Below are 12767 nucleotides of genomic sequence, written 5' to 3'. Positions count from 1 at the left end.
TCACTGAATTAAAAGGAAAACTTTTATATTACTAAACTATTAGATTAGCTATTTAAACAGTGTGACATTATTTATATTACTGCTTTTTGTATCAAAATTTGTTAGATACAGTACATTTAGACTCTGTAGAGAATCACAATAAATTAAATTAAAAGAAAAAACTGTTTTTTTTTTTGGAAAAAAATATGTTTAAAAATTCAAATTCAATACCTTTTCAGAAGAAATTCTATTATTGGTCCGACTTCTTCCTCGACGAGCATTAGTCCATGTTCCATTTTCAGGATTCCACTTCTCTTCAAAGTTAAGCGCAATAGTAGGAGTAGAAGAGCTGCTAGGTGCTTGTATATTTTGGACTCTTGATTCTCGTGGTAATGTTTTCGCTTTAGCATTTCGTATTATTCTAGACTATTTAAAAAATAAATAATATATGAAATTATTTTGATTTAAAAGAAAACTTTGAAAAAATTATTAAAAAAAAAATTTTCTATTTAAAATATGAACAAATACATTTAATCCAGAATTAGTAGTACGAAAAAGTTTTCAAATAATTCATTAAAAAAAAAATCCATAGAACATGATAATTTATTTAAAATCTTTAACTGACGATAACATGATAATTAATTATACATTGGATAACTGATTCAAGACAAGTTTATCGACCTATTTTTTCAGTTTAACTCGGTAATTGGTATTTGATTAATAAACATGAATATTCCAAAATAAGATGTACTGCTCCCATCAGAAACAACTATTCAAAATAACACAACAAAAATTAAAAGTAAGAAAGTCAATATAACTAACACATTAATAAAATTTATTTTATTAAATAAAGGAGTAACATGCTTTAGCAGTTGTGCAAAAAATCAGATTCATGTATGATATAAGCCCAGCTTAATTAAGCTCTACTACTGCTGGAAAATGTGAGGAGGATAAGCCATGACGGGGATTGTCCAGTGTGTTCTTTTGGTGGGATGACCTTGGTTGTAGTTCGAGTGTGGAACGATAGCAGATGAGTGCATTCATTGTCGAAGAGTGTTTGTTAGTTTGTGTGTGGATCCATTAACCCACACACCAGTAAAACATTGGAGAACATTATTAATGAATCTTTGTGCATTTTGGGAAATCACAATCATGGTAAATGTTACTGGCATGGAAGAAGAAGGCTTTTGCAACAGGAAGTGTTCTTGATGCACTGTGCAGTGGGAAGCTGAGGCTGAACACTCAAGCTGAGATGTGTGCTGCTGTGGAGGCATTGATTCAACGATCACCAGCGGAATCAACGCGCAAACATTCTGCAGAGTTAGAGATTACAAGATTGACAACACAAGACCATAAGCGAAAGAACTTGTAAGTTAAATGTTTTCATCCAGCCACAGTTAATGAGATGAGTGACAACGACCTTGACTGACGTGTTTATGCATCTCAATTGTTGCTTGAATGCTTTCTGAGAACAAACAATAAAAAGAACATCATGTTCTCAGATGATTTATTGTTTATTACAAAACAATAAATGAAATTAAAAGCTCTAGTAAATGAAATTTTTTTTGGGTGAAAGACAATTCTCATTTTTTTGAAGAAATTGAACACAATCTGCCTCTTGTTTTGATTTGGGTTGGGATGACAGCTGAACATTTCCTTGATCCTTATTTTATCTAAGCGTTATCTAAGAATGATCAATGAGTGGTTGCTTCCAGAATTAAGGGCAAAAGGGATCGCTAACATCAATACCTTTCAACAAGATGGTGATCCAGCGCATTTTGCTCTGAATGTACACAGACACCTACCTTAATGAAATTTTTCTGTATCGCTGGATTGGACATAGTTCAGAAGAGTTACTGGCTCCATTATCTTGGCCAGCAAGAAGCCCTGACAACAATGCACTCTGGGGTTTTGTAAAAGAAGAGATCTGAAAACATGTATACGTCAATCATGATAGCTCCAAGACCTGTTTTGGTCAGCATTTGAAATGATCACAACTGATATGCTGTAGCAGATGAACTGGACATGGAGGTGTATACAGCTACACTTTGAACATGGTGGAACTCACACAGACATTTTAGATCACATTGAAATATTTCTACCACTGCAGAACTGTAGACCAATATAAAAAATGAAATGGTTCAGGAATTACACTATAAGAGATCCAGAAAGTGATTATAAAAGCGATAGGTTGTCTAGAGATAGATTTTAACAATTGTAAAATTGTGCTTTAAAAATAAGTTCATGGTTACATAAAATGTATTTAATTAAATATATCATTTATTATTTATTTAGTTGAGTTCTGTGATTTAAGTAAAAACCAGCAGATAAAAGCAGATGCTAAAACTCAACTTATTAGTTGGAGTGCTTTAATAAGAGTTATGAAATTACTTCAAAAAATTATCATGTACTCAAATAACTGTTAAAATAATTCTTTTAAATATTTTAAATTGGCAAAAAAAATTCAATGTAGTAATTTGATAGGAATCATAGTCAAGACTAAATCTAAATTATTATTAAATAGTCAAATTTTTATACTAAAGGTTTAAATGAAAATTACTGTTTTTTTTATAATGTAGCACTGCAAATTTTAACAAGATTGAGACATCTCTATAACATACTCACATAATATAAAAATATCACTTTTATAAACATCACTAAATTTAATAAACAGATTAGGTAACTGAGCCTATGTTCAAAATGGGAGCCTTGTATAATAGAACAAATATTTGTTCTGTAAGAACTTAATCTTAAAATTTATGAATCACATCAGCATATATTATGGTAACTGTATCTCTTATGCATACTCTGTCTGTCTATACTTATAGAAACAGAAACAAACAAACGGGAGAAACACAAACAAAAACTGTCAGTAATGTAGCCTTATTCAATGAACATAAAAGTAAAATTTGATGAGGCCTCAGCATTATTCTATCAAGCTCAATCTGAGCAATCATAGTATGATTGATTTGAGACTAATAACCTCATAATGTAAGTATATGTTACAATCTTTTAATGAACAATATATTCACTGGTCTCATCTTTCTGTGATTATGGTATTACACAGTTTTCAGGTAAGATCAAATAATTAACATCAAGTTCCGGTGGACAAAGAAAAGCGAGAGAAAGGAGCATAATTTTAAAAATCACAAAATAAATTATCTTTATCGGTGAGTCCTGTACTAGTTCTTAGGTAAATTATTTGCATCTCATATTCTAAAAATTATGATTCACCATAGTCCTCAAATAAAAAAGAGACATCACGCTATAAAATTTTATAAAGAAAATATTCAGCATGAAACCACGAAAAACCAAATTGCAGTTGCAAAATTAATACAAAGGCACATCAGACTTTATGTATTCATTTTCCATTCAGTAATGATCTCTATCGTGGGTGATAGTAGCATTCTCTCTTTTCACTCATAAGATTATGAATCATAGACATGCTTATAAAATCTAACTTATATAAAAAAAAATTACAATAAATAAAATACTGCTTGCTAAATGAATAAATAAATGAGGCAGCATAAACTTGAAAATTTAATATGTATTTTTACGTTAATAATTTATATACATTACTTTGTAATTAATCTGTAAATGCTCTGCGTTTTCAAAAACACTATTAAATATTAATTTGTACATTTTAAAATAATTAAAAATATAAAAACTCAGATTATGTAATTCAATGAAAGTAAACAGAATAGTTAGCTGATAATCTTACTGTTATTTAGTAATTTTAATTAAGCTATAAAATAAAGCAAATACTAAATATTTAATCTGCAATGTCTCTTATAAAGATGCTTATTACAATATAATACCAGAATGATTTTAATGATTCTTTTATTTTGTTGTACAATTAAAAGAAAAACAAGATAGAGTACTTTATAGATATCCTTTCAATGAACACAAAGTGGATCCAGTTCAAAAATATATAGAACAAAATTAAATGTTCAAGCTTAAAACAGATGTTACTAAGTTTTTATAGTTCCATCCTAAATTTGCTCACTGCACAACAGATAGATTTTTTAATAGCTAGAAGCACTTAAAATTTATGATCAACTAAATGTATATTGAACATAAAAAAAAACTTACATTTTCTGGTTGTTTTATTTCAGTAATCTCGATTTCTTCAATTTCAGGACTTGGAGATTTTTTAAAAGGTGATCTATCGTTATTATAAACTTCATTAGAGGTTTTCAATGAATAATTACTACTTCCTGGTGATAATGGTGATTTATCAATCGGTGAAGTTGCATTCTTATTTAAACTATTATTAACAGAAGAAACATCACTTTCAGCACATACATTATTTTTTTCTAATGAACACCAGAGTTTGTACCAAGAATTATAATACTTTAACATTGATCTAACAGCATCTTTATTAGACTGACCCGGTAATGTGTAAAAATGAACTTTCCGCATAATCGGCTTTTTTCTTGCATGTTGATTAAGACTACTGCCATTATCATCAATAAATCCTGGTATATTAAAGAACTGATCATCATCTGATATATATTCATCACCAGAATCATCATCATCATCGTCATCATCATCTGATTCTTCCTGATTTGAACTAACAGTAATTACATTTATTGTTTGAACTGGTTTCTTTGGTTGATGTTGCTGAGGTTGTGAATGTTGCTGTTGTCTTTGTTGATTATTTCTTTTAACATTAACATTGCCTGGTGAAGGTAAACTTGGATATTCTTCAGGGCTATCTATAGATATTTCAATATCATTTTTTTCTATCGCTATGGGATTAGGACTACTGCCACTACTTGATTGTTCTTCAGTGTTCATAAATGAAGCCTGAAAAAAAAAGAGTTTCACATAAAAAAGTATTTTTTACTTTTAACCTTACAGCATCATATTTAACATATCTTGAATTACATAAATATCTCCTAATTGATTTTAGTAATAAGACTCAATGAATTTTCTATTTAAAAAATAAATATGTAAAGATCAATAAAAACAATGTAAAACCTATTATAAAAATAAGTTCATAATTATACAATTATGGAAAAAATTCTGAATTCTGCTGGACTGAACCTTCTAGCAATTAAAAAAAATCTTCTGAAGAAAAAATAATAGCAAAATAAATGTATCATTACAATAATAAATAAATAAATCATTATTACAACATATAAAATTTATGTATACTCATTCAAACATCTCAACTGATAACATAAATTATTAAGATCAATCAAAATATGGAATTAAATAGCAAACGAATATAAAACTAAATATAGAAGAGATAAAATTATTTGAATTATTAACAAGTAATAAACATATGTGCTTAAAAATAATTAACTAAAAATGGGCAATGCCAATAAGAAAGTTAATCATGACACATGATGAAATTTCAGCTTTCATTGGTGTATTAACTGGGCAATGGAATACAATATGTAATAATCTTAATACTCAAAAAGAGAGATATAGAGAAGGCACTCAATAAATTTGAACAAAATTCAAGATTTAAAAAAATAAGTAGACTACCAACGTAGCTACATTATAATTTTAGCATTACATATAGCATTTTTTTATTTAAAAAATAAAATAAAACATTTTTCTGGGAGGGAGACTGTAAAGGGGGCATACAAATATTGTATAAGAGATGGCTATGTCTGAAGAAACCAGACAAATGCATGACAAACAAAGGGTGCAACAACCTTCCAATAATAAATGTTTCCAACTAATTTTGTTGGTTGACATAACTTCAATAACAAAAAGCTGACAGTTTACTATGGCTTGGGTATTACAACTGATAGTAAATACTGTTGACTTTTTTGATGAAATGTTTTCTTTATTCCTCTTTCTAACAAATAAAAAGTAAATATCACCAAAGCAACAAAGAAGAAGGTAGGATAAGGATATGTTGCTACAAACACTGAGCTGAGAAAACTACCTAAGCCAGGTTAAATTCAAAATTACAACAAATAACCGTGCAAGGTTTATATGCCATTTTCTTCACCAAGCGTTTGTGAAATAAAACCTAAAGATATGTGATGATTTAATAAAATATAAAGTAGATGATGAACATCTAATTTCACAGACACTGGTTATGAGTATCACAATTTAGTAAAGATGTGGTGTAAACTGAATTTAGTTCAAAAACAGGCGTGGACATGTTGGTGTCTTTATATGCTTACTATATATTTATGATCATATTACTCACCTATGATTGTATAATCTTTTATACAAAGATCTATTCCCATTATATTTTTCCTTAAATTTTTTCCTAGCCTTCACTCCCAACAAAGAATAGGAGTGATGATTCCCAGATTTGATTAGAGGGTTAAACTGGCAACACAAATTTCATGCAAGCTTGTTCCAGCACTTCTACTTCCTGTTTAGCCAGCCACTTTGAGCTGAGGCGGTAGTGTACCACAGATAGAATTGTAGGAGATCCGCTGCTATATGCATAATCTGGAATATAGGTATTCCTGCCAGGTTAAATAAGTGGGAGATAATGGACTGGAGGGAACCCAGACAGTTTTAACATGAGGCATATATAGTCATCTACCCACCCAGAACATGAAAGCTGGCTGTTTGCAAAGGATGGAAAACTAAACCTCTACAACTTTATCTGAAACTTGACATTATGAGAACTTTACTTTTAGAATGGATGGCAGGAAAACTTTTAGATTCCTCCAGTCTGTTGTACCATAGATGTCTGGTACAGCAAACTGTACCGAAAGGAAAAAGATCTACAACTTCTTTCTGATCCAGAAGGGTTCACATCCATATATCCAGACTGCATGAGGGAGATATTTATACCTTTTATGGTACGTTAATCATACGTATAATGAGATTAGCAAGTTAATCTTCATTTATACCAGTGATCAGGCAGTATTTGAGCAAACCATTTATGTTGTTTTAATTCTGAATTGGTTTGGTAGTATTAATTATTAGTCTTTGTTCTTCCTCTGCTTAAAATAACATGAAATTCTATTAGTTGCCAGAACACTAAGGGATTGAAGGTAATAGATTAGATGATACATTTGCGAAGAAAGGAACAACTTCCATTTACAGGACCCAAACTACATGTTTGTAGAATAAATTCAACTGTAGCTAAAACTGCAGTTTTTAAGTAGGCCTGTAATGAGCACATTAACAGTTGCAAAAGATTTTCTAGACAAAGTTTGGGAAAGATGCTAATCCATAAGCCTAGCAAAGGAAGGTCTTATTCTTCATTACATGTGGACCATTCTGCAGAAATTTATCTGTAATGAGTTTCTCTAGACATATTCAAGCCTGTAATGTTGTAGGCTTGGGCTTTGAATCTATCCTGACTAAAACAGTGTTCTCACATTGAGTGCCTTCTACTAGTCAATTCTTTGTTCTATTATCTTTTTTCATGCTCTATATTATTAATAGTTACTCTTGTTCTATATTCATATTCCTACTTCTTTGTTTCAGTGATTTTTATTCTAAGATATATAATTCCTTGATCTGAGATTAAGAGTGCAATCAAAGATTGAATTCCCTAACCAGCCCATTAATTATGAACCTATCTATTTCTTGTTTTAAATTAAAGAAGAGAAATAATCAGTGAATATAAGAACTGATAATTGAAAAATGATTAAAATCTAAAGCAACCTCCAAAACTAGGCAACAAAGTATCTGATAAACTAGTATCCATTGTACACTACACATTGGCACATCTCATGTAAGTTACACTATCAATTCTTAGCACATTATTACTAAAATTAAATTAATTTCTGTTTTAATGTGCATTTTTCCACTCGTATTTTTTTACTTCACTTCCTTTGTACTTCTGGTACTTCTAATACTAAACACCTAACAACTTTATTAGAATTTATCACTAATATTCTAGATCATTCACTACATTTACAAGTCATATTCATAAAGTAAGGGTTGTTTGGTCATTCAAAAAAATTAATTCATGAGAAGAAGTTTTTAGTTTACTACATGTCTACTTCACTTTCCATATAATCGTCATTCAGTTCTTAACACTTTTACTAACACTGCACTTTGACCACTCTGCATAGAAGTCCGCTGCCTGGGATTGAACCAGTTGACAACAGCAATCTTGAGTTCCTTGTCGTTTTCACACTGTTGTCCACCAAGCTACTTTTTCAAATGCAAGAAGAGGAAATAGTTGCTAGATGCAAGGTCAGGACTATATGGATGGTCAAAAAGTTCCCAACGAAAATCTTGAATCCTCTTCTTGGTTAAGGCAGTGGTGTGAGGATGTGCATTTCTGTGAAGGACGATTACGCCAGACGACAGTTTCTTGTGTCATTGATTTTCGATTGCACATCTCAGTTTAGTGAGCATTTTGCAGTACACGTCAGGTGTAACTGTTGATCCATGTTCCATGAAATCAATCAAAATGACATCCTTTTCGTCCCATAAAACGGTAGCCAACATTTTTCAACTTTAGTATGGCAATTGCTTAAACTTTATTGGTTTTGGAGAACATGAATGGCGCCACTGCATTAATTGTTGTTTTGATTCTGTATTGGTGTAGGATCACGTCTCATCGCCCATAACAATATGGGAAAACAAATGATCTCCATCTTGTTCATAGTGGTCCAAAAATGCTCGTCCACTGCACATACTTTGCTCTTTGTGTTGATCGGTGAGCATTTTCAGTACCCACCTTGAACACAATTTCTGATATCCAAGCTTTTCTGTGACATTCGTGTAGATAGAGGTGCGTCCAATATGCAGAAATTCACCAGCCAGAGCACTGGTGAATATCATCAATTGTTGATATCACATTGCAGTTTTGGTCCACTTGTTCAATGATTTCATCATCAGTTTGAATGCTGGGCCTGCCACTCTGCTCTTCGTCATGCACATTTATGTGGCCATTTTTAAAGTCTCAACACCAATGTCTAACCTTTCCTTCACTTATTACTGTAGCTCCATACACCAGGCATAACTCCTGATGAATTTCAGCAGCTGAAGATCCTTTTGCACACAAAAATTGAATCACAATGCACACTTAACAACTGGCAGGCGAAATGATTGACGTGGACATTGCGATTTGCATTCACCAGCAGGAAAACGACTACTGAATCAAAACAACTGCAGTGGGCTTCGTAAATAAACAATAAATGGCTCTGCATGCATGAAACTGTATTCAGATATGCTAATATTTAAATATAAGCTGATTGCCTTTACTTTCTGAATATGTCTTGTATTATTATAGTGATCAGGAAAAAAGCTTCTTTTATTTTTATATGCTTTTAAAAATATTTAAAAAAACCCTTGTTAAAAGAAATAAGTTTTACAAATATTTCTGTTTACAATTAATTTTATAAAATCCACCACTATAAATTTATAGTGTAATGAAGTTTTATGATGTGTTAAATATTTTATTTTAATTATTTATTAGTGTTTTTATTAATGTAGACTAAATAATAATCTCCTATATACTTTCTACATGAATGTCCAAAAAGGAGTGTCATTTATTTAGGGTGTGTGTATATGTATGTTTGTTCCACCACAGTGGCTCAACGGTTGAACTGAATTAGATGTATGATCCCGCCTTGGAATCCTTACATTACCAGGAGTGTTAAAAGCTATATAAATGTGTGTGGGTGTGTGTATGATCTGCACTTGCTGGGCATTCTATGTTTCTTACTTTTTTTGGCAATCCTTTTTTTTAATTTTTAACAGATTAAAACTTGTTTCATATAGAATTAATGAAGTACTTATTTCTTTTCCATGTGCTTTATTTATGTTCTCAACAGAATATCATTATATTAATTTTGGTTTGCTAAAAAACTTTTTCCTTTTTTCCTTTTTTTAAAAGTAAATGATATTTTAATATGAAAATAAAATAATTTATAAATAATAAAAATAAAAACAGACTTCAAAAAATAATAGTGCTAAAATGTAACAAACAATTGTATTTTTATTTATTAACTAAAGTAAAAAGTATTTACAACGAATAACTATTTTTGTAGTTTGTGCCAGCCAACACAAATTATCCATAAACTTAGTAACTCAATGAACTGCTAGGCAGCTAAATAGGATTCTCACATGTAATACAAAATGGGATCTCAAGAACATATAAGAGAAAGTGTCTCCCAATCATACCTCATCTTGAGTTCACTAAGTCATATATACTTGGTGATATATGTACTTTTTTTTTTTTTGTCTTCAGTCATTTGACTGGTTTGATGCAGCTCTCCAAGATTCCCTATCTAGTGCTAGTCGTTTCATTTCAGTATACCCTCTACATCCTATATCCCCAACAATTTGTTTTACATACTCCAAACGTGGCCTGCCTACACAATTTTTCCCTTCTACCTGTCCTTCCAATATTAAAGCGACTATTCCAGGATGCCTTAGTATGTGGCCTATAAGTCTGTCACTTCTTTTAACTATATTTTTCCAAATGCTTCTTTCTTCATCTATTTGCCGCAATACCTCTTCATTTGTCACTTTATCCACCCATATGTACTTAAGCATCTATAAAGTATTCTTATATCATATTTTTGTATGTTCCATTTTATTACTGCATTACATTTCTGTAAATATCATTTTATTGCAGTAAAACTTCTATTACCAATTTAGCATTGTTTGAAGTAAAATTTGTATTTATATTATACAGAACATAGGTTTTTTTAACTCGTGTTGGGTGGCACTGACTTCAAAAATAGTTACTTTAGTTAATAAATAAAAATATAATTATTTGTAACTTTTTAGTACTATTATTTTTTGAAGTCTGTTTTTATTTTTACTTTTTATAAAATGTTTTATTTCATAATTTTTAGTAGTATCTAGCATCTACATATACATATTATTATAAAATTAAAATATGGGTAGGCCTACTAAATGCGCTGCTCAAATGAGACAGCAATGTTTAAAGAAAAGTTGCCAAGAAAGGAATGATCGTTTAAGGAAAAATTGAGAAAGAAATGACATCAACTATACCGCACAGACTTCTCAACAATGAGAATGTAGACTCTAACAAATGAGAAAGTATAACATTGATTCTTAAGGGAAGAAAGTCTAGAGTTATGCTCACCGTGCCAGTTTAATACACATATATTTGTCAAATGAAACCACAAGAGCAATGTTCTCACCACCTAGGCTTGATATAAAAGGAAGGAGAATTACCGGAAGCTGTACTCATAAATTTTGATAATAAGACTATTGGTCTTAGAATGAAAGATGTTGGTGGTTGTGTAGCCATTTCACCAGTTTGTACACAATTCCAAGTGACAAAGCGATACAGAAATGTTGAGCACAGATTGCTACCTCTAATGTTAAGCTGGGCTGTAACTGTTCACAAACTGCAAGTTACAACTCTTTACATGGAAATGAGAGACTTCAGGAAGAAAAGTTTTATCAAGGAGTAGAGTTATGTCGTCTTAGTCGAATAAAATGTTAGAGGGCATTGCCTTGTCCGATTTGGACCCAAATAAGTTATTAAATAGATGATGAGAAAACTGACAGAAATGATGAGGTTGTGTAATCTATCCAATTTATAGGTTTAATTATTACAAGTAGATATTTGTACATGACGTAGATACTTAGATGAGGTTTGTGAGTACCCAGTTAAAAAAAAATGTTTAATAACTATAGAATATTTACTGCAAAATAAAAATATTTAACTCGCTTAATAAAGTGTATGTTGGTTGAGAGTTTGCTGTACGACTATTTATTTAATATTGCAAAATCAGAATTTATTATTGCATAATATACATATTTATATTATAATTTTTCAATTAGGGATAATACACTTTTTCACCACTTTATATAAATATTAAATATAGGTTTAATATTTATATGAAGTTTAGAGGAAAGTAGCAAATGAAAAAAAAGGAACGATTGTTTAAGGAAGAAAAATAAAGAAACAATGCCATGAATAGTTCTATGAAGACTAAATAATGATAATAAATACTGCTATTAATATCCTAGTCATACAAGGAACAGAGCAACATGGTACTGGTGCAAATAATCAGCAGCTAAGGGTGTTGAGCCACTGGGGTTTTTTGGTATTTTTCTTAAGACTATCATTGGATTTGGTTAAAATTTATATTTTATTAGGTTTTAATTAACTAAATAAATACTACATTTTTGAAAACTGAACAGTTCATATAATTCAGGTGGTTTTTTCACACGCCAAACAATTCAGGAAATGGTAAGGTTGTTCCTTTACAAATCCTGTAGCTGTGTTCGAATAGCTAATTAATTTCTGTAAAAAATAGTAATAAATTTTTGCTACTGCTTACACTTTAGCTGGTAAAACAAAATTCACTGATCAATAATTAATCAATGCTGTCTACAATCTGTACAACATGCACTGCTCTTTCAAATCTCAAGGAATTGTAGACAGGATGAGTTCTCAGTAAGTTGAACTATTCTCCAGACGGATATTATACTAACCCCTTTTGTTATCCTAGACCTTTTTCCCTACTTCTGGATTCTAAGTGGGGAAAATTTATTGAATCTGTTCTAAAACAGAAATATGATACATTGTTTATAAACAAACATTTTTCAAGACAGTGATTTCTTTTATATCCAATCTCAAAAATTCAGTATAAAAAAAAAAGAAAAAAAATGAGCTGCTTAATAGAAGTTTAATAAATTGTAAAAAAGAGCACACCACCTGTTTATTTTGATTGGAGGTACTTTCACGGGGCTGTTCTGAACTAGAACTAGTTGACTGTTTTAAAGCTGCCAATAGATTTTCTTTTTCTTGTGTAGCCATATTACTAAGATCATCTTCATTTATACCGAGGGCTAAAAAATAAAAATAGTAATAACAGATTAATTTAAAAAAAGAAATGAAATAGAAACAA

At 30.6% G+C, this 12767-nt stretch overlaps 1 protein-coding gene across 6 annotated transcripts in view; it reads right to left on the bottom strand.

Moving 5' to 3' along the window:
* LOC142324972 (uncharacterized) overlaps window positions 1-12767 on the bottom strand; it is a 46464-nt gene that overhangs the window by 15976 nt on the left and 17721 nt on the right. For all 6 annotated transcript variants that reach the window (XM_075366160.1, XM_075366162.1, XM_075366158.1 and 3 more), the window contains exons 3-5: window positions 12575-12708; window positions 4072-4788; window positions 211-405 (exon numbers count right to left, since the gene is read on the bottom strand). In XM_075366160.1, the coding sequence (XP_075222275.1) occupies window positions 211-405; window positions 4072-4788; window positions 12575-12708 (1046 nt within the window). The remainder of the gene's footprint in view (window positions 1-210; window positions 406-4071; window positions 4789-12574; window positions 12709-12767) is intronic.

Source organism: Lycorma delicatula, chromosome 5 (genome assembly GCF_047948215.1).
Source record: "Lycorma delicatula isolate Av1 chromosome 5, ASM4794821v1, whole genome shotgun sequence".
Lineage (NCBI taxonomy): Eukaryota > Metazoa > Arthropoda > Insecta > Hemiptera > Fulgoridae > Lycorma > Lycorma delicatula.
This window is presented reverse-complemented; position numbering and strand designations above follow the sequence as displayed.